Source organism: Zonotrichia leucophrys, chromosome 15, assembly GCF_028769735.1.
Source record: "Zonotrichia leucophrys gambelii isolate GWCS_2022_RI chromosome 15, RI_Zleu_2.0, whole genome shotgun sequence".
Taxonomy (NCBI): Eukaryota; Metazoa; Chordata; class Aves; order Passeriformes; family Passerellidae; genus Zonotrichia; species Zonotrichia leucophrys.
In genome coordinates, this window is record NC_088185.1 from 4,165,422 (window position 1) to 4,190,631 (window position 25,210).

At 54.1% G+C, this 25,210-nt stretch overlaps 2 protein-coding genes across 2 annotated transcripts; one reads left to right on the forward strand and one right to left on the reverse strand.

The window, feature by feature from the left end:
- Positions 1 to 1,080: 1,080 nt before the first annotated feature.
- Positions 1,081 to 5,451, reverse strand: MMAB (metabolism of cobalamin associated B). Its single transcript, XM_064727080.1, has 9 exons — positions 5,363 to 5,451; positions 5,206 to 5,264; positions 5,035 to 5,128; positions 4,875 to 4,932; positions 4,370 to 4,442; positions 4,116 to 4,213; positions 3,658 to 3,722; positions 3,025 to 3,084; positions 1,081 to 2,879 (listed from the first exon to the last, which is right to left on the reverse strand). Exons 1-9 carry the CDS (start codon positions 5,440 to 5,442, stop codon positions 2,792 to 2,794), a joined length of 675 nt encoding a protein of 224 aa, XP_064583150.1. The 5' UTR covers positions 5,443 to 5,451; the 3' UTR covers positions 1,081 to 2,791.
- A 152-nt stretch (positions 5,452 to 5,603) lies between these two features.
- MVK (mevalonate kinase) lies at positions 5,604 to 16,407 on the forward strand. The gene is made up of 10 exons (XM_064726930.1): positions 5,604 to 5,730; positions 5,813 to 5,960; positions 6,688 to 6,835; positions 7,769 to 7,924; positions 9,663 to 9,766; positions 10,583 to 10,628; positions 11,448 to 11,538; positions 11,933 to 12,049; positions 14,493 to 14,646; positions 14,949 to 16,407. Exons 1-10 carry the CDS (start codon positions 5,653 to 5,655, stop codon positions 15,098 to 15,100), a joined length of 1,194 nt encoding a protein of 397 aa, XP_064583000.1. The 5' UTR covers positions 5,604 to 5,652; the 3' UTR covers positions 15,101 to 16,407.
- The last annotated feature ends 8,803 nt before the right edge of the window (positions 16,408 to 25,210 follow it).

Here is a 25,210-nt window from a genome sequence, read left to right on the forward strand (position 1 = left end):
TAATCGAGGTGCTTGAGTTATAGCCCAACTTATTCCATTTTACAGCTCCTGCAGCGCTAACAGATGTACGGGCGTCTGATCCAATCATGCAGCAAGAGATTTTGGGGCCAGTTCTTCTCGTTTTGACAGTGTGGGAGCTGGGAGCAGCCATACATTTTACAAACAAGAATAAACGACCCTTAGCAACATATGGCTGTGCTGGCAGCTCCAGAGCAGTCCCAGATCAGGCACCCTGCGAGGCAGGAATGTTGCTGGGCGCTGGAGCTGGGCAGCCTGGACAAAGCATCTGCCTTCCCCCGTGATATTAATGAGGTGCAGGCACTGGAATCCCTATGCTGTATGGCTGGGAGGGCTGGGAAGAGACAAAGAGCTTGGAAAAACAACAGCCAGCCCAGAGCTAGGGAGGTTTATTTGGATTTAGAGGCTGGGTTTTGTTTTGGTCACTCTGCTGCTGCCTGGCTGACCTTGTGGGGTCAGGAGCAGAGGCAGCTCAGCTGCTCTGTGCCTCTGCTCCAGCCTGGTGAGGAGGGTGCACCTGAGGGATCACAGAATTCCAGGATCATCCAGGTTGGAAAAGCCCTCCAAGATCATCAAGCCCAAGCTTGCCACCAGCCCAGAGCACTGAGTGCCACGTCCAGGAATTCCTCCAGGGATGGGGACTCCAAACCTCCCTGGGCAGCCCCTTCCAGTCCCTGAGCACCCTTTCCATGAGGAAATTCCTCCTGCTGTCCAACCTCACCCTCCCCTGGCACAGTTTGATGCAGTTTCCTCTCTCCTGTCCCTGTTCCCTGTCCCCTCCTGTCAGGAGCTGTGCAGAGCCACAAAGTCCCATCTGAGCCACCCCCATCTCAAGAGCCCATGGCTGTCCTGTGGCCTTGGGGACAACTCTCAGAGCAGAATGTCCCAGCCCTGCTGAGCTGCAGCCTTGTCTCAGCTCCCTCCTAAAGCCAAGCCCTGTGACACATGAGGGTCACCCCAGCAGCTCCCTCTGCCTCAGCCCTCCAGAAACAACTGCAGTGGGTGGAGAGGGAGAGGGCAGCTGGGAGCACCCCAGTAAATTTAATCTCTCCATCATTTTAAGTGTAGCAGCTTGATTTATTTCTCCTTGCAATCCAAACAATGCCAGCTTTGGTCCCAAAACAGTAGTGAGATTTCTTCCCCCCAGCTGGAAAGAAAAAAAAAAGGAAATACTATAAATCCCTCCCCAAGCTGATTTATGGAGCGTTCATGAAGAATTTATATTGCAAAGGATTTTATTAAATTAAACTTGAAAAGCCTCTTGATTCCTGAGGTTCAGTCCCAGAGCCAGAGCTCTCGTAAAACTGGCAGGAGCAGGCAGAGGGAATGGCTGAGGTGACACTGCAGCTGATGGGACCATCCAAATCCAGAGCATTTGTCACTGGGATGTGTTCCAGGCTGAGGCTTGGAAAATTACTCCATGAAAAATGTGCATTAACAAGAGCCATGAAATATCTGCCTCAAACCCAGGTGAGTGATGAGATGGGGGATCTGTTAGTGCTGGGCACTCCTCACTCATTCCTGGGCGTTCCTCACTGCCCAAAAAGGGACACAGAGCCAGAGATTCCTTGGAGAACAAGTTTAAGGTTGCTTCTACTCAAATAATTGAATGGGAAAAGGGGCAGGATGGATTTAAAAGCTGCCCCACTAAAAGCAGGACAAGCTCTAGGTGAGCATCACCACCTTGCAGCCCACAGAATTCCCAGGGGGGGAAAATTACACCAGCAGGGTTCACATGGGTTCTTCCCAGTTGTATTTCCAAGCTGGAAGCAGCCTGGACATGAGTGCAAAGCTGGAATTGTGTGTGTGATGTGGCTGTGAGCTCTCTCCAGCCTGCTCTGCCGAGGGTTCCATGGAGAAACATTCCAGGAGCCCTTGGGGTGCTGCTCCTCACCCCAACACCCTTTTCCTGCACCTTCAGTGCTGCCAAACCCTGGGCTCTGCTCCCCCAGCTGTTCCTGCAGCTGGTCCCACCATTCCAAGGGACAGCTCCCCGTGGAGACACCCCCAGCACACAGACCCTGGGATTTGGCCTTTCCTGCTTCACCCCCTCCATGCTGTGCCTGGCAGAGGATGCCCTGGATTGTCAGCTCAGAGAATTCCTCACGTGCACAACGAGAGGCAGCAAAGCCAAGGAATTCTTGGTGCATTCCTGTAAATCTGTGCAGCTCAGCTCCAGCCAGAGCTGATGGATTGGAAGGGACTTGGAGCAGCAAAGCTCACAGGGCTCGCTGTTAAAACGTGACAGTTTGTGGCCCTTTGGTACAAGGAAATTCACATTTATTATTTCAGAGCCATGGACACAATTCCCAAAGGCCTCCAGCTGCTGCTCCATACGAGCACTGTGACTTCAGAGGAGGAGCTGATTGTTTTCCTGATTGTTTTCCCTTCATCATTCCTCAGAGTCCTGTCAGAGCCTTCCCACAGAACCTGCTGCTGCCCAGGGAAATGAAGGATCTCCAAAATGTTATGGAATTCTCCTGCCTCAACTCCCAGCTGGGAGAAGCAGTGGCTCCAGAGCCATCCCCACATGGGATGTGTGGGCCAGGCCCAGGGAACAGGACAGGTGTGTTTGGGTCCCTTCCAACTCAGGATATTCTGTGATTCTGTTCCTCTCAGGATTTATCAACAAGGTCCTGGTTATTTCACATGGAAATCCTTGGCAGCTCCCATTTCCAGTCCAGGCTTGTTCTCCCTCCCTTCCTTGATGGACAAAAGCAGTCAGCTGGATTTAGTTTTCCATGATCAAGATAAAAAACATTCCAGCTCCCAGCTAGGGCTCAGGTTTTATGTAGATTTTCTCTTCCTTCCCTTCCTTCATTGCAGCATAACGTGCCAGGACAAAGAGATAATCACTGAGCCTGGAAAGCAAGGGAAAAGCAGGAAAATCAATGATCTTATTCCAGAAGAGAAGCTTGTTGAGAAGCAAACCCCCCAGTTTTATTCCCAGAATTAAGGGAATGCTTCAGTAGGACAGGGGAATTGTTTGGGATTTTATTTTTTTACCTGTTTAAATACTTGGCCACGTTTGGATCTGCTTCCCCTGCTTGGACTAAAGGGACCACACTGGAAAAAGCAAAGGGAAATGCTGGTGTTTGATCTTCCAGCTCTGAGTGCACAAAAACTGGAGCACCTTCCCACCCCAAATGTCACCATGGGGTCCCCACCTTGACTCCTGCAGAAGTGAAGGATTTTTGCATCCCAGGGGGATCTGGGAGGGGTGAATGATGCCAGAAATGTTTGTGTTTGTCCTGGAAACCCCCTGCTCTGCTCCTCCCATCCATGGGAATCACTGAACAGAGACTATTTACAAGGGCCTGGAGTGACAGGACACAGGGAATGGCTTCCCACTGTCAGAGGCAGGGTTAGATGGGATACTGGAAAAAATTCTTCCCTGGCCAGAGAAGCTCTGGCTGCCCCATCCCCAGACACATCCAAGGTCAGGTTGGATGAGGCTGCAGAATCCCCAAAGGTTAAGGTTGGACAAGGAAGAACAGAGCCTGGCTTTGTGCCTCCTGCACTCCTGGAATTGGGCTAAACACACAAAAGCCTGGCTGGAGCCCCAGCCCAGCCCTGGTTTGCTGTCACTGTGGTGTCCCCATGCCCATTTCCTCAGGGTGACCCCAGCCCAGCACTCACCACCGCTCAGCCCTGCGGCACACGGCTCGGGACAGGTGGAGAGCAGCACTGCTCCTGCCTCCAGACTGGAACAGCAAGGGAACACCCCTGAGGGTCTGCCCCAGCAGGGCCAGCCCCCCTGCCCTCCCTCACACATGGAACTGAGCCCTGTGCCACACCAGGCAAGGCAGGGACAGCCCCCCCTGCCCTCCCTCACACATGGAACTGAGCCCTGTGCCACACCAGGCAAGGCAGGGACAGGGCCAGCCCCCCTGCCCTCCCTCACACATGGAACTGAGCCCTGTGCCACACCAGGCAAGGCAGGGACAGCAGGGTGGGCAGATGTAACTCCCAGCTCCTTGGCTCTGCTTCTCCCTTGGTGTTTGCCCATGGGAATAGCAGCCTCCCAGGCTGTCCTCCCATGGTAAGCAGAGCAGCAGGGCCACCCCAAGGAAATGAGGGGCACAGGCAGCACCTACAGGCAGGATGAAGGCTCTGAGGGGAGGCAGCTGCTCTGAGTAGCTGTCAATCCATTGCTCCAGCTCCAGGATGGGCTTCTCGCTGAATGATGTTCGTTCTACAGAGGGGAGAAGAATCAGCTGGAGAAAAGTGATTCAGACAACAAGCTGAGCTCTCATTTTGCTATCTTGGATCAGCAAGCTCTAAGAAACCAAACACTCAGCATGCCAGCACCCACACCAGGCTGTGCCACCCCAAAAAAGGCAGGACTTACTGAGGTGAGCCTCCCTGGCTGAGGAGAGTGGTGTGGCAATGTTGGAGCCCACATCCTGCAGCATGCACTGCACCTGGACAGAAACCACAACTGCTGTCACTGCCAGCCATGGCTTTTTGCATTCCAGTGCTCAGCAGAGCTGATCAGCCAAACTCACAGGCTGCCCAGGCAGGACCTGGGTCACTGCTGTGCCCTTGTGGTTGTTTGTGTCCCAGTTTCAAACCTGGAGCTCTGTTACAACAAAACTCATGTTCATATGTGAATCTAACTTAGAATAAACCTAGAGATGAATCTGTCTGCCCATAACTAATAATTTCATCTACCAGCTTCCTTCTTGGTTAAAGAAATTTGCCTCTTAGAGAGCAATCAAGGAAGTCTCAAAGATTTAGATATTGAAATACTAAATGTATTGAATTCCTGTGTGTCAGTGGGAGCACTGTGGCTAAAATTAAGGAGTCCATGTTTTAATAGCACAATGGGAATGAAGATTATCATTAATACTCACTTTATGAAGTTGATCAACAAACGTGTGACCCTTTTCACTGCTAAACTCACCGGCCAGCCTTGGGTAGAGAGAAAAAAACAAAACAGAATTAGTTGGGAATAAAGAAATCATAACAAACATACTTTTCTATATGATTTGGATACTCCCAGCCGGTCCTTACCCTATGGCCGAGCTCAGCTCATCCGTGGCTCCGAGGGCCTCGAAGATCCGGTCGCCCTTGGGCCGCCGCTCCCCGGTGAAGGTGCTGGAGAATCCTTTGGGAAGGGCGGGAGGCGCTCAGGGCCCGCCTGGGGAGCTCTGCCCGCGGCCCCCGGGGCCCCCCGGGCTCTACCTGAGTCTCCCGTCCTCGTGTAGATCCTCGGGGCCCGCTCGGCAGCGGCGCGCTCGGGGCTGTGGAGGCACAAACCGTGAGGGGACACCGTCCGGGGGGCACACACCGTGAGGGACTCAACGACACCGTGAGGGGGTCCCGGCCCTCCCACGCTCACCTGCCCGCCCCGCTCCGCCACCGCCGCCCCGCCATCCCCGGCAGGCCCCGTCCCGCCGCCACCGCCGCTCGCCGCCACATCCCTGCCGGCCGCCGTCCCCGCCGCCGTCCCGCCCCCAGCCCACGCTGTCACCCCAGCGCCGCGCCACCCCGCAATGCCCCCTTCCCATTGGCCGCCCGCAAAGTCCCGCCCTCGCACGACGCCCGGCTATTGGCTGAGAGCAGGGAGGCGGGGCAGGGCGCGGCCCCGATTGGTGTGTGGGGCTGTCAGTCACCGTCGGCCGTGCGGCGATGTGGACGCGGGAGCTGGTGGTGTCGGCGCCGGGGAAGGTGATCCTGCACGGGGAGCACGCCGTGGTGCTGGGCAAGGTGAGGGCACGGCGGGGAAACCGGGGCTGCCCGGCCCGGTAAGGGCTGCCCGGCCCCGCTGACCCCCGCTCTCCGCCCGCAGGTGGCCCTGGCCGTGGCGCTGGACCTGCGGACATTTCTCCGCCTGCGGCCCGGCGCTGAGGGCCGGCTGAGCGTCTCCTTGCCCGGCGTTGGTGTCCGGAGGAGCTGGGACACCCCCGACCTCCGGGCCCTGCGGGAGCGGATCGCAGGCAAGGGCCGGGGGAAGGAAGGAGGAGCTGCCCCGGGGGCAGTGAGGGGCTCTCGGTACCGTTCGGTGCCTGCCACACCTCGGTGACCGTGCTGGGACCCCCTCCATGGGGTGGCTCTGCAGGGACCCCCGTGGGGTTATTTGTCCTCCCTGCAGTGTTTTGGGGTCTCGCTGTCTCTAACCCTGCTCACTGACCTGTCCCTGCCCCTCTCAGTTATTTACATTCCCCTTGTGGCCCCGCTGATGCTCAGGTGTCCGTGCGTGTCCCTGTCCCCTCCTGGTTTGGGTTCCAGGGATTTGTTCTGGTGCTGTTGTGGCTCCAGCCAGCCTGGGTCTGTTTTCCTGCTTGTCTGTCCCACACCAGCCCTCACAATAAATTTCTGCAGCACCTTGCACTGGCTGGAGCCCCAGGATAACCCAGTTCCAAAATCCACGTCCTTTAATGAAGAGTTTGTGACTTGCCATGTTTTCCATAGTGATTGTGGATGGATGCAATGGCAGGTGTAGGCAGGGAAACATTTGGAAATATGGAGTATGGAAACCTTTGGATTTCAGAGTGCCTGGTGGAGATTTTGCTTTTATTTCATCATAGATCCTCAGGTAGAACCTGAAATTGGCCCCAGCTGTTTCTGCTTGCTGTAACAGAAGGTTTTGTTGGAAATACTGCTCTCAGTGTAGCAATTCCCTGGTTTTTAAGTGTTTAAACTCTCCCCTGCTTGCTTCCATAGCTGATGGTGATGAGTCCAAGTCTCCCAGTGTAGAACAGCTGGATGCACTGAGGGAGTTTGCTGGAATTGCTGCTGGGGCCTCAGCTCCAGACAGTCTCGCCACTCTTGCCTTCCTGTATATGTGCCTGGCCATTTCTGCTAAGTATGGGTAAGGCTCTGCTCCTGCCCCAAAATTTTGGTGCTGGGTGGGTACTTCAGGCAGATGAGCTGGGAGTCTCTGCTCTCACTTAGTTTTGAGGGCTGAAACCAGAGCAGTTCATGCCACAGTCACAACACACACACCCCTCCCCACAGCAGGCAGCTCCTGTCATCCTGGCTTAGGCTGGAAAAGCAGAAATAAACTGTGAATTTATTATGTGAATTAAGTCTGATCTCTTTATGGGCTGAATCTGCTTAAAACTGAGAACTTGGGGCTGTTCCAGTTCCCAGCCTTGCCCAGCACCATCAGTGATCAGTGTGTGACTGGATGGGTGCTCAGGGCAGTGCCAGAAACCAAAGCAGAGCCCAACTTCCATCTTCTCATCCAAAAAACCCAAGGATAAAGAGCTGAGATGTGCAGCTGGTTGTGGTTTCCCTGCAGTCTCAGGGTGGCACTGGGGCTGTCATCCAGCAGCCCTGAAAAGCTCCTGGGCTTGATTTTGGGGTCAGTAACATAACCTAGGTGGAGCAAAGGGACGTGTGGATATATCCATGTTCCATCTTCCCTGCCAGCCTCTTGCTCCAGTGGGATGTGGCTGTGCAATTACAGATTTGGGATATTTACATTTTATTCAGAAATATGTTTACAACAACCTCTGAAAGTTTACTTACCAAGAGCCCCTTCTAGCAGCCTGACAAGCTGTGCCAATCACGGATCCAGCTCAGGAGGGCTTTATTCCATCACAAGTGCTTGCCCAGGCTGCTCCATTCAGGAATGAGCCCTCCTGCAGCCCCAGTGTGTCAGATGCATGTGCTGATTTGCCAGTTCTCACCCACCTTTCCCTGTGATCAGTCCTAACTGGCTTCTTTGCCTTTTTGATGTTGTCTGGGGGTGAAATTCAGGGTTCTTGTGCCAGTCCCTGTGTGTGTGTCTGTTTCCCAGGGATGTTCCCAGCGTGGATATCGTGGTGTGCTCGGAGCTGCCCACGGGAGCAGGGCTGGGATCCAGTGCTGCCTATGCTGTGTGCCTGGCTGCAGCCCTGCTCATGCTGTGTGGAGCCATCTCCTGCCCGCTGCAGGAGGGAGAATCCACAGCCAGGTAAGGAATTCCAGCCTGGCATGCACAGCTCTGTGCCCCACCTTTCCTTTTGCCTGCACGAGTTCTGGCACTGCCGCTTCTGCTGGTCTGTCTTGGCTGTCACCACAAATGACACCCTGAGCCCATCTCCTGTCCATACCCAGTGTTCCCAGCCCTGTCCCAGACTTTGTAAAACTCCCCCTGTTTCCCTTGTTTAGGGTCAGAAAAACATACCTAAAAAGGGGAAAAAAAGCCTTATTTTTTCAATCAAATAAAACACACTGAAATTTTTCAACCTCAGTTTCCTCTGGCTCTGAGCATCTTCCAGGTTTTGCTTTGAGGCCTCGAGGATCCTTTCGGGGTTTCTTTCGCATTTCCCATGAATTCTTTTCTGCATGTGCTACATTTCCCCCTGATCTCCTGCCTGTCTTTCCCATTTATCAGTACCTGATGAAAGAGAGTTTCTTTCCTTCTGCCCTTGGAGCTCCCCTTTGGAAGCCTGGAGTGCTGTGCCCCTGTGAGAGGGAGCTCTGTTTGAAGCTGTTCAAAATCAAAGCTGGAGGGGCAGAACCTCTGTTGTGTGGGGCTGAGAGTGAGACAGCAAGGAGGGTGGTTCTGTGTTCTGACCCAGAAACAGGTTCTTGTTGGGAGCACTTGAGCAAATCTCCCAAATTTGGGAAATAAAAAGGCAGCTCCAAGTGTTACAGCAAGGATGTCTTCATTCCCTGCTCACCCTCCGTGGCTTCAGCATGGATCCAGCATAATTCCTGCCTTCCAGCTGCTGTGCAGAGAGCTGGGGGTGTCAGACTTCAGAAGGGTTTTGCTTCCCATGGCAAGAAAAGAACAGCAGGATAGAAAGGCTCCTGTGTCGGGAGGAATTGCAGCCTCTCAAAGAGGATTAGGAACAAGTGGTTTACTCCTGTTCCTGAGGCTGCTGCTGTGAGCTGTTTGCTGAGTGCTCCCAGATTAAATCCTGGCAGGTGGAATGCAAGGTGTGTGGACATGGATAAGGACATTCAGCCAAGGCCCAGGGAAGCAGGAATGAAGGGGAAGAGTTTCTGGATAGCAGGTGGCTCTTGGAATTTCTGCCTTGCCTTGTAAGATGCTGTGAGGCTTTCCCAAAATCTGGATTTGTGCCTCTGCCCCAGCATGGAATACCTGTTGAATGGACTTGTGGTGTGCAGGGAGGGTCAGAGGTTTTGTGCTCAGACTGAGAGCAGGATTAGATGGGATACTGGGAATTCCTCCCTGTGAGGATGGTGAGGCTCTGGCACAGGCTGCCCAGAGAAGCTGTGGCTGCTCCATCCCTGGAAGTGCCCAAGGCCAGGCTGGATGGGGCTTGGAGCAACCTGGGACAGTGAAAGGTGTCCCTGCCCACCAGGGCCTCACCACCCTCACAGGGAAGAATTTTTTCCTGGTATCCAATCTAAACCTGTCAATCTCTGTCAACTTAAAGCCCCTTGTCCTGTCATTCCAGGCCCTTGTGAATAGTCTCTGTCCATCTTTCTTGTAGCCCCTTCAGGCACTGGAATGAGGTGACCCCAAAGCTTCTCCTCTCCTGAACAATCCCAGCTCCCTCAGCCTTTCCAGTGTGTGTGCTAACACTCCCTGTTTGGTGAGGTGGGGACGAGTCTGGACTTGAATTCCAGACTAAATCTGATCTACACCAGGCCAAAGCTGGGATCTTCCCCCTGAACGTGATCCCTCCCTCTCCACTGGTTTGGAGTGGTTTGGTTGGAGTTATTTCCTTGCCTTCCAGGTGGACAGAAGAAGAGCTGACCCTGATTAACAGCTGGGCCTTCCGAGGGGAGCAGGTGATCCATGGCAATCCATCGGGTGTGGACAATGCTGTTGGCACCTGGGGTAGGTGTTTTTGCTGCTTCTCAGGCAGAAACTCCCAAATTCAGCTCCTTGCTCTGGCCTGAGCACAGGGAATCCTTCCCCTCTCTCAGTCTGCCCCATCTGGGAGCTGGGCCTGGAGCCAGCTGGAATGTTGGGATTGGGCTGCAGGAGCACCAGAGCTCTGTCCCCCCCAGGCAGGTGCCACAGGGCAGAGACCTTGCTGCAAATAACTGATATTGAAACATTCTGCAGTGAACAAAGAAACCTAATCCTGTCCCGGGGATAAAGCAGGGGAAAATGCAGTTGGACAGCTGTCATTTAGTTTCAATTAGCAGAGACTTCCCAGTGTTTTGAAAGTGTCCTTGGAGACTGTTAATAATCTTTCTAATGAGACCTAATCACAGTGGCTCTGTGAGGGTAGGAGCCAAGTGAGACATTCCTTCTGGACAATGAAATTCCATGCTGCAGGATGGCTGCTGACACCAGTGCACACCAGTTCACTCCATGGAATCCCATGTGCTTGGCTCTGCTGGATTCTGTTTTCTCAGCAAAGGCTTCATGCTGGCCAAACTCTTTGCCTTTTCAAAAATTATTTGATGTGATCCTGGAGGAGAGCAGAGCAGAGGGAAAGGCCTTGGGTTGAGCATGTCCAGCCAGACCCTCTCATTAAGGCAGCAGGGTGAGGCAGGGCCGTGCTGCTGGAGAACATGGTTCATTTAGCTGGTGTTTCTTGCAATTACTGTCACAGGCTCTGGGTGAGGTTCTGAAGATGAAAAACCTTCTGTGTTATCTCTCAGCTCGCTCTCTGCTGAGACAATAACATGTATTTTACTTTAGGTGGAGCCCTGAGATACCAAGCAGGAAAAATCACACCGTTAAAGAGGTAATATTGGAGTTTAAAAATAACCCTCACACACGGTGGGTGGAACATGTCAGAGAGGCTCTGGGTGGGTGTTGGAGGGTATGAGGATGATGGGAGATGGCTGGAGTGTGGGAAGGGCTCTGCAGCCCCATTTTGGGTGTGGGCAGCCTCAGTTGTTGGGGTGGATGGGGACAATAAAACGTTTGGTCATTATCTGACATTAGATGAACACAGCACAAAGGATCAATATTAATTTCATGGCATTATGGGCAGCAGGAATGGATCTGCTCCTGGCAGCAAATGACATTGTGGGGAGGGGGAACTTTGTGCTTACCTGGTGGTGGGAAAAGCCATTGGCAGAGAGAAATCTGGGTCCTGAGTGTTCCCTCTGCCTCCTGCCAGAGAAGTATAATCTGACTCCATTAAAATCTTCCACAGTGCATGAAATTGCTCTATTAGCAGTTAATGGCCACTGCTGGCTACTCTTGTAGAGAGTATTTCAAAGGAAAAAATTTGCTTGAAAAACATGGATTTTAGTAAATACATTACAGTCCTATTTATAGCTCTGGTACAGTTGTTCCTTGTATCCAGGAGGAACAAGCCTGAGCCCAGCCAGCACTGCAACACCTGCTGAAGTTTTATAAAATGAATGGGACTCCTGATCTTGGGTTCCTGCTCAAAGAGGCCTTTTGAGGCAGAATAAGCTGTAGCCTTAAAGAGTGTGAAGGAAAGAGGCCAGGAGATGTTCCCTGCCCATGGCAGGGGGTTGGAATGAGATGAGCTTTAAGGTCCCTTCCAATCCAAAGCACTCTGGGGTTCTCTGTCTCCTGTTGCTTCCAGGGTGCCCACACTGAGGATCTTGCTGACCAACACCAAAGTCCCTCGGAGCACCAAGATCCTGGTGGCTGGTGTAAAGGAGAAGATCCTGAAGGTGCAGGTGGTTGTGGGATGGAGATGTGGGGGATAACCTTTGGGAGATAACCCTGGACTGCAGGTCCCACAGGATCTTCTGGGACATCTCTCCTGTAGCCACTGTATTCCTGTATCTCAGCTGCTTGGGAATGGGGTTTCAGCTCATCTCCTCCCTTCCTCCAGTTTAACAGGAGTTAAAATCACCAATTTGCAACCATGAAAAGAGCAGTTCCTTCCTCTGGCCTGTTTCCTTCTCTTCCTCTCTTTTCTGCAGCCAGGAGTAGGTTACCATCACCCTGCTCTGGGAATGAGTGAGGAATTGCCCAGCTCAAGGAGACTGGGACCAGTTTCCTCCCAGTGGTTTTGGAAGAGCAGCAAGCAGGCACCTGACATCCCTCCTTCCCCCTTTCCAGTTCCCTGCCATAATGAACCCAGTGCTGGACTCCATCGATGCCATTTCTCAGGAGTGCCAAAGTGTTCTGGAAGCCATGCCTGCAAATCCATCAGCAGAGCATTACCCTGTGCTGGAGGTAAGGGGCTTGCTTGCCAGTATTTTTAGCCACTGTTACTGTTGAACATCAAAATGTCATTTAAAGAACATTAGGTCTGGGAAAAAAAAAAAAAAGTGATAGCAGGAAATGTTCAGTTCTAAGTGAAACCATGGTCTGGGTGTGCTGCTTTTAATGCCCTTCCTGGAGCCAGGAGACAGAAGCTGCTGCTGGTGCCTCTTCCCAGCTGTGTGCAGGGCTGGGGCTCTGGGGACCTGTGGCTCTGGAGGGTTTGTTTCTCTTACATTTGAGTGCCACAGCTCTGGCAGTCACTGCCTGTGAATCAACAGCTCTGTCACTGCCAGGGCTGGGGTGAGCAGAGCCCAGAGCCACTGGTTTGTGATGGACTGACTGGTTCCCAGCCAGCTCCTGGTGCTCCAGGCTCATCCTGGCTCCAGAGAGCCACAGACAGAGCTGTGCCCAGAGCTGACCTGACATTGATGCACGAGGTGCACACAAAGATCTGTTTGTCTTGGCTTTGCTCAAAGAGCAGAGGCTGGGGAGGGGGGAGGAAGAGGCTTCCAAGTGGAAGAAGTGCTGAGAGTGCTGTAATGCTGCTGCACAGCCCCTGGGGGAGGGATGTGTGTCTGTGTCCCAGCTGAGGCAAACCTGGCCTGGCCCTGGGAGCCAGCCTGGACACTCAGGAACCATTTGGTACCAGTCCTTATTGGCATCTGGATGCTTCCCCTTGACTCTCAGGAGGATCTCTGCTTGTCCTTGCTCTTGCTCTGGTTGTTCCCATGGGATTCATAGCAGAGTCCTGCTCCCTTGGCACCAGGGTGGGATTCTGGCCCCCTCATGGTGGGCTGAGCTGCCATCAGCTGAGGGAGGTCTGTTCACAGCACAGCTTCACACAGCTCATCTTAATTCCACATCCTCAGGCTGTCAGAAGTGTCAGGGGACAGGGAAGGGAAGGGATAATTTGAGTTGTGCTTTGAGCTCCTCACATGGAAAATGCCAGAGCATCCTTGTGTCCCACACCCGGGCAGCAGCACTGCAGTGAGCAGGTTCCTGTCTTCAATCTTGTTGTTTTGTCTTGTGCTTGAGGAGCCCAGAGAGGCCCAGCTGATGAGATGCAGCACACAGATATATAAATACATCTTTTGGGCTGTTTCTGAGATGTGCAGCTCTGGCCAGAACCATGGAACTAGTCTAGTGTGTCATAAGCTGTCATCGGATTCCTGGCAGATTTTGGATCAGGAGATGACAGGTGTCTTGGATCATCACAGCCACTGCTGTGCCCTCACTCAGGCATATAAAGAGGCCTCTGGATGGACGTGTGTCCTGCCCAGCCTGGAGTGGGTGGTGGCTCAGCCCTGCCTGCCACCCACTCCTTGCTCTTCCCAAAGACTGGGCAGAAATGCTCTCTCTGGGGGGGGAGAGGGATTCTTTCTGCAGAGTCCCCTCCTGTGTGGGGTTGGCAGGATTCCTGGGTGGAGCTGAGGGAGGGGGATGTGGCTGACACCTGCCCTGTGCTCCCTGTGCACAGAGCCCCTCCTGGCTCTCCGGGAGCTGCAGGCAGGGAACAGCTCAGTGCTGCTTGCTGGGGGAGGGCTGGGAGGGCCCTGTGGTGCTCAGGGAGCTGCTGTCTGCTCCTGGCCCTGCTCCAGACTTGCTCCAAGCACAGGCCAAGCCCTTCCCTCTGCTCCTGAATTCCTCACCTGTCCTGCTGGGAGGGGAGAAGCTGTAACTTCCATTTCTGTGTGGTGCTGTCCATCCCATTGGAACCTTGCTGCTGGGGCAGCTTTCTCCAGGAGTAGCAGCTCTGGCTGGCTGGGAAGCGTGGCAGGGATGCTCCCACAGCTCTGCCAGGAGGGTGGGCTCACTCAGTGCTGCTCCCTGAGGGAAGGACCCTCTCGACCCCACTTGAGCTGGGTGCCAGATTCCCAGCATGGTGCTGCTCCTTGGCTCCCTGCCCGTGAGGAGGCAGAAGTGCAGCACAGAGCAAACAAAGGGATGTCCCTCTGTGTCACCTCTCCAGCGACGCCTCAGCCGTGTCAGAAGTCCCTGGATTTGGCTTTGCTGGATGGATTGCAGGGCAGGGTGACAGCCAGGAATGAGAGCTGCTGGCTCAGTGCCCTTCCCACGGCCAGCGAGGGGCCTTGCACAGCCTCCTGCTCAGCACTCAGTGACAGGGCAGAGGAGAGGCAGTCAGGGGGCATTGGAGAGCTCTGGAAAAAATTCCTGCTGGCAGCTTGCAGTGATCAGGATTTTCCTGGAAGATGCAGGAGCTGTGGTACCCCTGTCACTGTGCAAGTTGTGATGGGGGACGGGGACACATGAGCAGCTCATACTCTGGCCTGACCTTGCTCCTTGGTGCTGGTGGCCAAATTTCTGCAGAAATGGGGTGGCTGGGAAGGCAGGGCTGCCTCTGCTCTGAAGTGTCTCCATGTGTGCTCATCTCCTCTATTTGTGTTGCTTTCAGGAATTCTTTGACATAAACCAACACCACTTAAATGTGCTCGGAGTGGGCCACCCCTCCCTGGACAGGCTGTGCCAAGTGACAGCGTCCCACAGCCTGCACAGCAAGCTGACAGGGGCTGGTGGGGGTGGCTGTGGCATCACCCTGCTGCCACCAGGTCAGTACAGCCCCTTGGGCATCTTCCTCTTCCTCACAGCTCTGGGGGGAGGGCAGGTCTGGGAGCAGAGGAATCACTGCCAGCCCTGCTCTGGCTCTGGAGGGATGGGTGGGATGTGTCCCAGCACTGCCTGGCACTGTGGCTTGCAGTGTGAACTTGATTCAGAGTGTTCATTTATGTGTGTCAGCCCCCGAGGGCACTGGCCCTGTGCCAGGGGCTGTGTTTGGAGGAGCCATGGCCCCTTCCCTCTCCCTGCAGTGGCCGAGCTGACTCGCTGGCTGCTCTTGCCTTGCTCTTGGCAGACACCTCCCCTCTGGCCGTGGAAGCAGCCAAGCAAGACCTGTGTGCCTGTGGATTTGAATGCTGGGAGACCAAGATTGGGGCCCCCGGGGTGACCCTGCACTGCTGCTCCTCCCTGAGTGCCCAAGTGCTGCACGCACTCGCCCAGAGCTGAGCTGCTGCCCTGGCAGCCCTGAGCTCCCGGCACCACCTCCTTGGGGCTCTGCGTGCCCACATGCCTGGAAACTTCTTTCCCCTCTCCTGTGTGGCTGAGGGCCTCCAGATGTGGGTATGGAGCCAGTTTGGGGCCTGGTGTCACTGGGATTTGGGGCTGCAATGGGGACCTGGGAGCACCCACCCAGTGGTGTTTGACCAAGGCTCTCAAAAATCCTGGTTTGAATTTCCTTCCTCAACTGCTCTGCTGATCCCAGGGGGCAGGAGGAGAGGGCTTGGCTGGATTCCAGGGTGGATAATGACACTTTGCTGCTTCAGATGCATGTGGTGTCTCTCCCCTCATCCCTGCTGTCCTGTGGGGGCTGGCAGGGAGGGATGTGCATGGTGCTGTGACGTTTTTGGGTGAAGAGCATCTTTGGCAGCTCAGGGCTTGATGCTCAGGTCCCTGTTTCTTCTGGACTACATTCCCAGTGAAGAGGAAACCTTTAATACAGCTCTTCCCTGCTATTAATTAAGTGTTGGATAATTAAAATGCAAGATAAAGCACAATTCTAGTGAAATTACTGATTTCCACTCTTTTCCATAATCTCTGCCTGGGCTGATAAGCAGAGTCCTGTAGTCAGGCTCTGGTTTTTATTCACATGTGCAAGGTCTGGCTCAAACAGCACCTGCAAGGAGGGCAGCTCCAGGCCAAGGGCAGGCTTAAAATTCCTCCTTGTAAAAGCTGTTCTCTCACACTTCACTCTTGAACCAGCATGGCCCTGACCCTGCCTGGTGTTGGGTTTACTTTGGTGTAATTAAGTAGGGGAAAGAAACCCAAACCACGTCCTCAAAAGCTCACCATAAGTTGCAGTTGACAAACTCTAAAACCTAAATGCATTTAGACTTATTACACAAATGTAAATGCATTTTTAACTCCTGAAATTTTAATGAGCTGTGCCACAGAGTGAAAGGGAAGTGGCTGAGGCCAGAATCTCTGGGAGTCATGAGCTGACTCTGAGGGACTGTGGTCTCTGCTGTACCTGCCAAGAGGGTTTTATCATCACTCTGTTTGTCTGGGGTGGGTTTTTTAAGTGGGTTTTTAAGTGTAGCTGTGTTCAAGAATCGCTTCACTCAAAGCTGAGTAATGAATTGGCAGAAGTGGGGAATTTGCCTTCCCCTTCCAGCCCAGGGATAAAAAAAATCAAGTGAGAAGCTGAGATGTTGTAGCTCTAAACCCCTAGCATCATGGTGACCAGCTTTAGTTCCCTGATCCCATGTAAAACTGTCTCTGGTTTTAATAAATCCATGGATTTTTTAATGTGCAAAGTGTTCTTTGATAATTATGTTGGATACAAAAGGAAAAAAGCACCTTACACTGCTTCAGGAAAGCAGGTCTCAGATGCTGCCTTTCTACATGTCTAATTACAATTCCAATTTGCATCTGAGAGCTGCTTTACACTAATCACAAGTCAGAAAGGCTGATAAATAATTTACCATTTTCTAATACAGTGTAATCAATGTGAGGATCTGGGAGCGTGTTGACTTTAACCACTTACATGTGTCGACTTTGTGATGTTGGCACAAAGAGATGCCAGATCCAGCACGGGGAACTTCCCTTCAAAGCAGCATGTCTGGGGCTGAGCCTTGTTGGCTCTGAGGGCTGGGGACTAGAACTGAGGGGAAATTCACAGAATCCCAGGATCATTCAGTTTGGGAAAATTTTCCAAGTCCAGCCTGTGTTTTATCCACGCTTTCCCACCCAGCCTAGAGCACTGAGTGTCACATCCAGGCGTTCCTTGGATGCCACCAGGGATGGGGACTCCAAACCTCCCCAGAAGGGACCTCCCTTTCCATGAGGAAATTCCTCCTGATGTCCAACCTGAGTGCTCATCCCGCTCTGCTCTGTGGCAGAGTGGAAGCGGTGACATTCCGGGGCAGGGAGGGCGGTGGCAGTGTCATGGCAGGAGGGTGACCCATACAGGGTCTGTGGGAAGGCTCCAGGGTGACACAGGCACTGCTGGGCTCTGCCTTCCCTGTGCCACAGGGACCGGATCTGCCGAAGTCAGCAGCTGGAGCCAGTCCCAGTCTGGAGTGAGCACAGATTTCACATCCATCTGTGAGCGCGGGATGCCCATTCCATCCTTTCCAAACTCCTCCTTCACCAGCTCCATCAAACGCTCTGCAGGGGCATTGCTACACCCAGAGGGACAACCCGAGGGGTGGCTGGGATGTTCCTGACCCCACATTCCACACAGGATGTGTGCACCCCGAGTTCCAACCTCCTGCTGCAACTCCTGAGCCCTGGGACACACAAAACCACCCCTGCCCCTCCTCACCCCGGGGCAGGAGCAGCTGCTGCCATGGGACTGGTGCCTCATGGGGACACAGAGAGGGGCAGAAGGAGGCACAGCCCTGTCTCTCGTGTGTTTTGCTGCTTTGGAAGCAGAACTGAAGCCTGTGGAGCGTGTTCTCCCCACGGATCAGCCCCTCCCCTCCTCGCAGGCACCCCGCGGGACGGATGTGCAGCAGGGCAGCGATTGCTGCTGAAGGATTAGCCTGGTAATTTGGCTAATTTTTCTTGAGCTTCATTTTTCACATTACGAGCTCTGCAGCAAGACTAACGAGCCTGGCTTTGCCTCTAATAGCCAGCACAGGGACGGGGAGGGGAGGCTGTGCTCCAGCCTAAAGGAGGGATTGAGGAATTGCAGAGGTGAGAGCTGGGGGTCAGCGGTGTTTGGTGACAACAAAATGGAAAACACTTTGAATAAAAACACCTTTTAAAATCGTCCTTGTCCTTCACAGCCGCTGCCTGGGGCAGCATCGCTGCCGGGGTGTCTCCCCCTATCCCTGGGGAATGTCCTGGTGCCCCGAGGGGCTCCTGTTCCCCCTGCACATCCTCCCCTGAGCCGGACCCCGCTCCCCGCCCGGCCCTGGCAGGCACAGATGGTATTATTGTTTGTTTGCACTCGGTGTCAGCAGTGCCTTCTTTCTGCTCCGCTGAGTAGATGCTGAGGAGGCAGTGACATTATTGGAGATCACGGAGAGAGCAGGAACAGGGTCAGGGAGAGAGAGAGGAAATGTCAGCGCGCACTCAGGCGGGGCTGGGGGGCTGCTCACACCCCCGGGGCTCCCGCTGCTCCAGGGGTCCCTCCTGGCGACCGGAGGTGGCACTGGGACCCCTGCATGTCCTCAGACACACTTGGAGGGTTTGGAATGTCCCCTGGGGCAAGTTGGGACCCCCCCAGAACCATTTTAAGAGCGATTTGTGCATCTCACACCTCCCTTGTCCCCTCTGCTTCCCATCCCCAAGGATTTTGGAGCTCCCCCATTCCCAGAGCTCGTGGGGAGCCCGTCCCCCCTGTCCCCCCCCATCCCTCTCCCCTCCCAGCACGCTGAAGGTTTTGAAAGTTAAGTATTACCGTCTGCTTTGTTGTTGCCTAACTACGACAGACAAATTGAGAACTAGTTGTCAAAATGTCAGTGCACAACAAATCAACATTCAAAATGAGTCTCAGCGCTATGTGGTGTATAATTAAAAAAAAATCCTTTTTAGAAATTTCAGCAAGCGTTGGCTCTGCTTTATATTTGTCTGTGTGATTAATAAAGGCAGCTAATTTTCAGACTTTAAAAACAGCTAGAAAATAGCTCCTAATTACATATTAGGTTCCAAGCGGCCCCCGCTGAGCGAGGCTGGTATTGGTGGGCCAGAGAATTTGGCAGGGGCTTAATTACATTCTGAGCATCATCTAATTTTAGTTAAATGTAATGTAATCAGCAGCAGATGTCTGAAATAAAATATGAATTATGAATATGATGAAATTTCATTCTTGAATAAAAAAGTAATTTGCTATTTAGTTCATTAAAGTCGCAGAGGTTTATTAGGGAGCAGGTACACGGTGTGGCTGGGTTCTATTAAAATGATATTTCAGAGGGAGAAGGAAATTGCATTAAAGGTGCTAAAATATTCTGCCAGGATGCTGTGCCGGGTGGGAATGAACGTTTACAAAAATAACGGAGCCCTGGGCCGGTGCCAGCCCCGGCTCCGGAGCTTCCGTTTACGCGAGGTGACGTCCCACGTCCTGGGGGGACCCGGGATGGGCTCTGTGCCCCCTCTGGGTGTCCAGCTGGGCTCTCCTTGCTGGTGGGCTCTGTTATTTCACACAATCCCAGCATCATTCAGCTTGGGAAAGACTTCCAAGAGCATCGAGTCCAAGCTGTGCCCGATCCTCACTTTGTCACCAGCCTGGAGCACTGAGTGCCACATCCAGGCCTTCTTTGGACACTTCCCCAGGGATGGGGACTCCAAACCTCCCTGGGCAGCCCCTGCTAAGGCCTGACCAGCTTTTCCATGAGGAAATTCCTCCTGGTGTCCTCCTGACCCTCCCCTGGCACAGCTTGAGGCCACGGGGACAAGGCATGCCGGCACACTCTGAGCTGGGATCCGTGTGCCTGGGAAACGAGGCCTTAATTCTCCCTTCAGCTCCAGAACCGTGGTGGATCCTCCTGGGACACCGTCTCCTGGACATTCTCCCTGCAACATCCTCTGCAGTTTCAGCTCTGAAGTCGAAATTGCTTTTCTCTATCCCTCAGTGGCCTGGGCTGACAGATAAGCATCTCCTGGCGAGGGGGAAGCACGGCGTGTTCATTATTTCCTTGTATTACAGATCCTGTCATTTTAATCCCTCCTGGATCCTGGTCACCAGCTTCGAGCCCTGCCCATTTCCAGGGTGCTCTCCAAGAAAACCCTGTGGCCAATTCATCCTGCATGGCAGGAAATCCCAGGGCACATCCAGGCAGCTCTGGTGATGCTCTGGCACGGTCCCGGTGCTGGCGCCATGGCACAGCCAGGCTGCTGCTCACCGGCGTGGGTTCACCGTCCTCCCTCTTCTATTCATCAAGGGCATGACAGCTAAAATTCATTTGAAGATGAAGAAAGTGCCGGCTAATCCTTTCTGGGAGACAGTGATAGACTGGCGGCTCGGGAAGAATTGCACAGCAGTAATGAAATTAGGCTAAAACTGCTGGCGGATAGCAGATAATTGCCCTTGTCTGTCACGAGGAATAACATCTCCCAAATCCAACACAATGATTGTTAAAGTTGCAGGAATTTATTTTATTTATTTTATGGGCTCGGGATTGGCTTTCTGAAGGTCTTTCCCAGGAAAATAAAGGAGAGGGAGCTGCGCGCTCGCCTCCCGCCTTCCCCGGGTGCTTCTGCCGCCGCGGCAGCTGAGCAGCTCGTTAGCCCTGACGAAGCAGCATCACCACGATGACAAGGACACCCCGCTGGGGCCACTCCGGGGAGCAGGAGCTGAACCAGCCGGCACAAGCTGCTTGGAGGAGCTGCTGGAAGAGCCAGTCCATCCCCAGCTCCTGTTGACCTGGTGCTTTCCAGGAGGGATCCATCCACCAGCACTGCGTGCCTGCCTGGTGCTGGGACAGCTCGGTGCCACGCTGGCCACACAAGTCCCGGTGCAGTGTCCAGGCTGACCAGCAGCCGTTTGTTTTGTAATTGATGGGGCGGTGGCGGCCCGGCGCGGGTGAGTGACTGCGCCGGCCGGCGACGGCGATGTTTTATCCGCCGGGGCTGGCACGGGTAATTTACTGTGCTCGGCAATAACATATTTCACTTCCCGTCTCCCAGATGAAGATTACTTGTGTTTGAAAGTGCCTGAACACACACTCAATTCTGCTTAAACGCTCGCAGCCAGCCGAGCGCGGCTGGGCCCTGTGCTGGGGTGGCACAGGGACGAGGAGGAGGACAAGGATGGGGACAAGGATGGAGCACGGCCGCTGCTCCCTCTGGAGCCACTCACAGCTCTGAGGAAAACCCCCCGCAGCGCCCAGCTCAGCAGCTGGAAATATTCCATCCACCTTCCGTGACATTTCGTCTGGCCGGCCGAGGAGCTCCGTGGCATTTCCGAGAGGGGCTGGGGAAAGGTCAGGGGGTGGAAAAGGTTGGCAGGGTCGGTGCTCCTGCCTCATCCCGAGGCTGCTCCTGACCCCCCAGGACAACTGCAGCACCAGCACTGCATGGGCTGGATATCCCTGCCAGTGCTGGGATATCCCTTCCAGTGCTGGGATATCCATTCCAGTGCTGGGATATCCATTCCAGTGCTGGGATATCCATTCCAGTGCTGGGATATCCATTCCAGTGCTGAGATATCCCTTCCAGTGCTGGGATATCCATTCCAGTGCTGGGATATCCATTCCAGTGCTGGGGTACCATTCGTGCTGGTACTCCATTTCCCTAGTGCTGGGATATCCATTCCAGCGCTGAGATATCCATTCCAGTGCTGAGATATCCATTCCAGTGCTGGGATATCCATTCCAGTGCTGGGAGTGCCACATCCAGTTCTGGGATGCCCAAGCCACCTGAGAGATGAGCCAGCATGGGCAAAAAGGGGTTTTGTGTGCACCCCCAAAAGCTCCCAGTGAGGGAGGGAGGGCAGGAGCTGGGGCTGCAGGGGTGAGAGGCTCAGAGCAATGGGGACATGGCAGGGCTGTGCTGCCAGGGCTGGATCCCATCCAGCTCCTTTTCTTGCCAACAGCTCCAGGTAGGCTCTGGGGGTGTGGAAGCCCAAGGCTGACCCTGCTGACCCCTGGGTGGGGTGCTGCTGCTCCTCCTGCTGGTGCTGGCACAGTGCTGGCACGTCCCCAGCGTTCCCGGCACGGCGCTGCCGTTAATGGATGCTGACGTGTCACCCAGCCCATTTGTCTTCATTTGGTGCCAGCCGGCGGCTGCGGGGACGCGCCAGGGCTGGGCACAGCGCCCTGCAGCAGCAGGATGGGGGATGGCACGGCCAGCACAACCAAAAGTGGATGTTGAAGTCCATTCCCAGTGAAAATTCCTGGTTACTCTGCAGATGAGGACTGCCAGCCTGAGACCCCTTGTTTGGGGGAAAGGGACACTTTCCTTGTTTGTGGCACGACCTCTGTGTGCCACCATGCCTGCTGTGGCACACAGATGTATCCTAGGGGAGTTGGGCATGGATTTGGGGGCACAGCAAGGCAGGGACCAGATGGGCTGGCCCAAAGGTCTCTCCAGCCCCCTACGGCCGCCATCATCCTCCTCAGTGAGGGATGGCACCGTCACCACCGTGTCCCACCAGATTCCGGGATGGAACCTCTCCGCTGGAGCTGGGTAATTTCTGATTAAGGATTACTGTACCATCGGCTTCGGTTTGATTGCAGATGTTTTTAATTATATCGTATAAGATCGTGTTATGTAATTGCATTTATCTGATTGAAGCCTTAATTGTAGGATTTCATAGTGGTTTGACTGGGTAAATACACCGTCGCGTCTGTTGTCCCCCACCGAAAATTAGGTGCTTCATGTCTTTATTGCATTATCCTGGAGAGGAGCTTGAATTGGGAAGGAAGGAAGGAATTAGGAGAGAGAGAAGAAAGGAAAGGCGAGTTTGTCATAGGATCACAGAATCCTGGAATGGTTTGAGTTGGAAGAGACCTTAAGGATCATCTTGTTCCAGCTCTGTGCCATGGACACTTTCCACTAGAGCAGGTTCCTCTCCATGAGGAGAAGATCTTCTTTCTCTTCCCAATCCCAGAGATCATGGTCCCCTTCCCACCTGGGCTCTGGAAGCACCAGCACCCACCAGAGCTCATCCCCTCCAGCTGGATATCCCAGGGGCAGCCTCTTTTCCAAAAGCAGGTGAGGGATGGCAAAAATTCCTATTTCCATTGATACACAGCAAAATAATTGGAAATGTCCCCACCTTAATTCCCTCAAATAAGCATTAATGAGCTGCTGGCAAGGGGGAATCTGAACTGCACCTCCCACCCTCGGGATGGGGGGATCTCTGCACCTCCCCCTGGCAATTAAAGGGAGGTTTGGGGGTTTTGTGGGAGCCTTTTTCCCGGCTGTAATCCGCAACATGTGGTTCACACGGAGCCTCCTGCCTAATGGGTTTAGGATTACGGGAATATGCGCAAATCCAGCGGCTCGCTGTCACTCTGCTGGGCGCACTAAGGTGATTTCATTAGGATTTAGGTTTAGAGAAAAGTCTCTCTCTCTCTGTGTCTCTGTCTCTCCCCCCGCCCCTTCTCTCCCCTTAATATTATTTTTATTCAATTACATCAGCAATTCATGAAACTTCAAAGCCGTTTCATCAGCGCAACCCGAACGCTGCCGGATTGCGCTTGAAAGGGAGGGAAGAGGAGGAAAACATAAGCTGCTGCTTTAATGGAATTACTGAGAGGGGCTTTTTAATTAAAAACAAAGGTTGGGCTGAGGTCTATCCATAATTCAGTGCCGCTGGATGTAATATCTGCCGGTGGTTTAATTTTAATAAATGTATGTATTATTAACGGTGGGATCTATATTTTCCAAGCCCAAGGAAGGCCCAGCTGTTCCAAGGGCCAGCTGTTCCCAAGGAACGGTTCTTGGTGCCACAGGGGGCACGAGGGGACACTTGGTGGCCACGGGGCAGAGGATGGGGACGGGGATGCTCCAGGTGACCCCCCGGTGCCACAGGAGCTGTCACAGCCCTGAGTTAATTACCAGCAGCACCTGCGTGGGTTATTCAGGCAACTCCAACCCCTCTTTTTGATGATTTACTCTTAATTAGCCTTTATTAATGAGATGTGACCTCACCCAGCGAGCTGGTTCCTCGCTGCCATCTGCCCGTCCCGCCCTGGGGTGGGACAGCGCTGTCCCCAAGGCCAGGAGCAGCCAGGCAGGGGCTGAGGGGACGGTGACACGCAGCGATCCACGAGGGATCCTCATCCCTGCGCCGCTCCAGCGGGATGGCACCCACCCCCCACCCCCTGCCAGCCTGCTAATAAAAACAAATTAACTTGTAGCAGCGTTAATTTCCCCACATCCATCCATCCCGGCCTCATTACCAGGGCGATCCCAGGAGCCGGGGGTTCGGGCAGATTGTAATGAGGAGCATGCGGTAGTAAAAGTCTTTCTAATAGGATTTATTTACTGTAATTGTGATTCGAGGCACAGTGCCATCCCCCCGGCCGGCCGGGAGGAGGGGGCGTGGGGCTGAGGCTGGAGCTCGGATCGGGATGGAGCTCCCTGAGGGGTCTGGAGGGTCCTGCTGGACCAGCAGGGGCTGTCCTGGCACAGCCACCCCTGTCCCTTGCTCCAGCAGATGTTTCCCGGAGAATGGACAGCACATCCCACTTCCCAAGCATCCCAACAGGACCTGCCGGGCAGGTGGTGCCTCCTGGTGCTGCTCACACATTCCAGGGTTTCCCACCAGAGCTGGGATTCAGGGGCTGCTTCCGTGGTACATCTCCATCCTCTTGAGCAGAGGCAGCGTGGAGATTTGGGAGGTGAGGCTGCTCCTTGGGATGCTCAGGGTCACCACTCCTGCTCGTGGATGCCGGGGTCACCACTCCTGCTCCTTGGGATGCTCAGGGTCACCACTCCTGCTCCGTGGGATGCTCAGGCTTTGCTGGGATCACCACTCCTGCTCTGGTTTGGCTTCTCCACACACACAGCACTGACACCCAGATCCCTTCTCCCGGCTGATCCCGATGCCAGGATCTGCAGCATCTCCAGCACTCATCCCGGACACTTGGAACGCTCCTCCCGGGGTCCCCAAACCTGCTGGGAGTCCCCAGAGGAGGGAGCAGAGCCGGGAGAGCTTTTCTCTCCGCTCACACTTCATTATTGTTGCTAAGGAAACCTCTTGCCAGGATCTCGCCTGGAACACGTCTGCCTCGGCGGGGCCGCACATCCATCTCTCCCCAAGTGCCCTGAGAGCCGGAGCCGCCGCAGACAAAGGCGGGGATGGAGGCGGAGGCAGCCCCGGGACCACCGCTGCGGCTTTGAACCTGCAGGATGCGCCGCACGGGAAAAGTTGTCAGGGATCGTACAGAGACAAAACAAAAAAATCCCAGTGGAATTTGGGATTTGCTGCTCCGTAGGCAGCGGGGTCAGGAGTTTGCGGCCGTGCTCTGCGGCGGGATGAGCAGGCACACCGGGATGGATCATCCCGCTCCCGTTCCGGCCCATCATTAATTTTTGTTGCTATTTTATGGACGGGACTGGTGCTCCCGGCCCCGTGTCCCCCCCTCGTTCCCAGCTAACGCTTCCCACTGTAGCGAGACGAGTTCCCATCGTTCAGAATGAGCGATTCCCGCATTGATTTGC

Bases quoted from the DNA above. Each gene is read 5' to 3' on its own strand.
- MMAB (XM_064727080.1), bottom strand. From the start codon at position 5,442: ATGTGGCGGCGAGCGGCGGTGGCGGCGGGACGGGGCCTGCCGGGGATG. The intron at 5,129-5,205 runs GTAGAGCCCGGG...CCCTTCCCAAAG, and splicing joins CACGAGGACGGGAGACTCAG to GATTCTCCAGCACCTTCACC. The intron at 3,085-3,657 runs GTGAGTGCTGGG...TGCTTTTTCCAG, and splicing joins TGCCGCAGGGCTGAGCGGTG to TGTGGTCCCTTTAGTCCAAG.
- MVK (XM_064726930.1), top strand. From the start codon at position 5,653: ATGTGGACGCGGGAGCTGGTGGTGTCGGCGCCGGGGAAGGTGATCCTG. The intron at 7,925-9,662 runs GTAAGGAATTCC...CTTGCCTTCCAG, and splicing joins GAGGGAGAATCCACAGCCAG to GTGGACAGAAGAAGAGCTGA. The intron at 14,647-14,948 runs GTCAGTACAGCC...TGCTCTTGGCAG, and splicing joins CATCACCCTGCTGCCACCAG to ACACCTCCCCTCTGGCCGTG.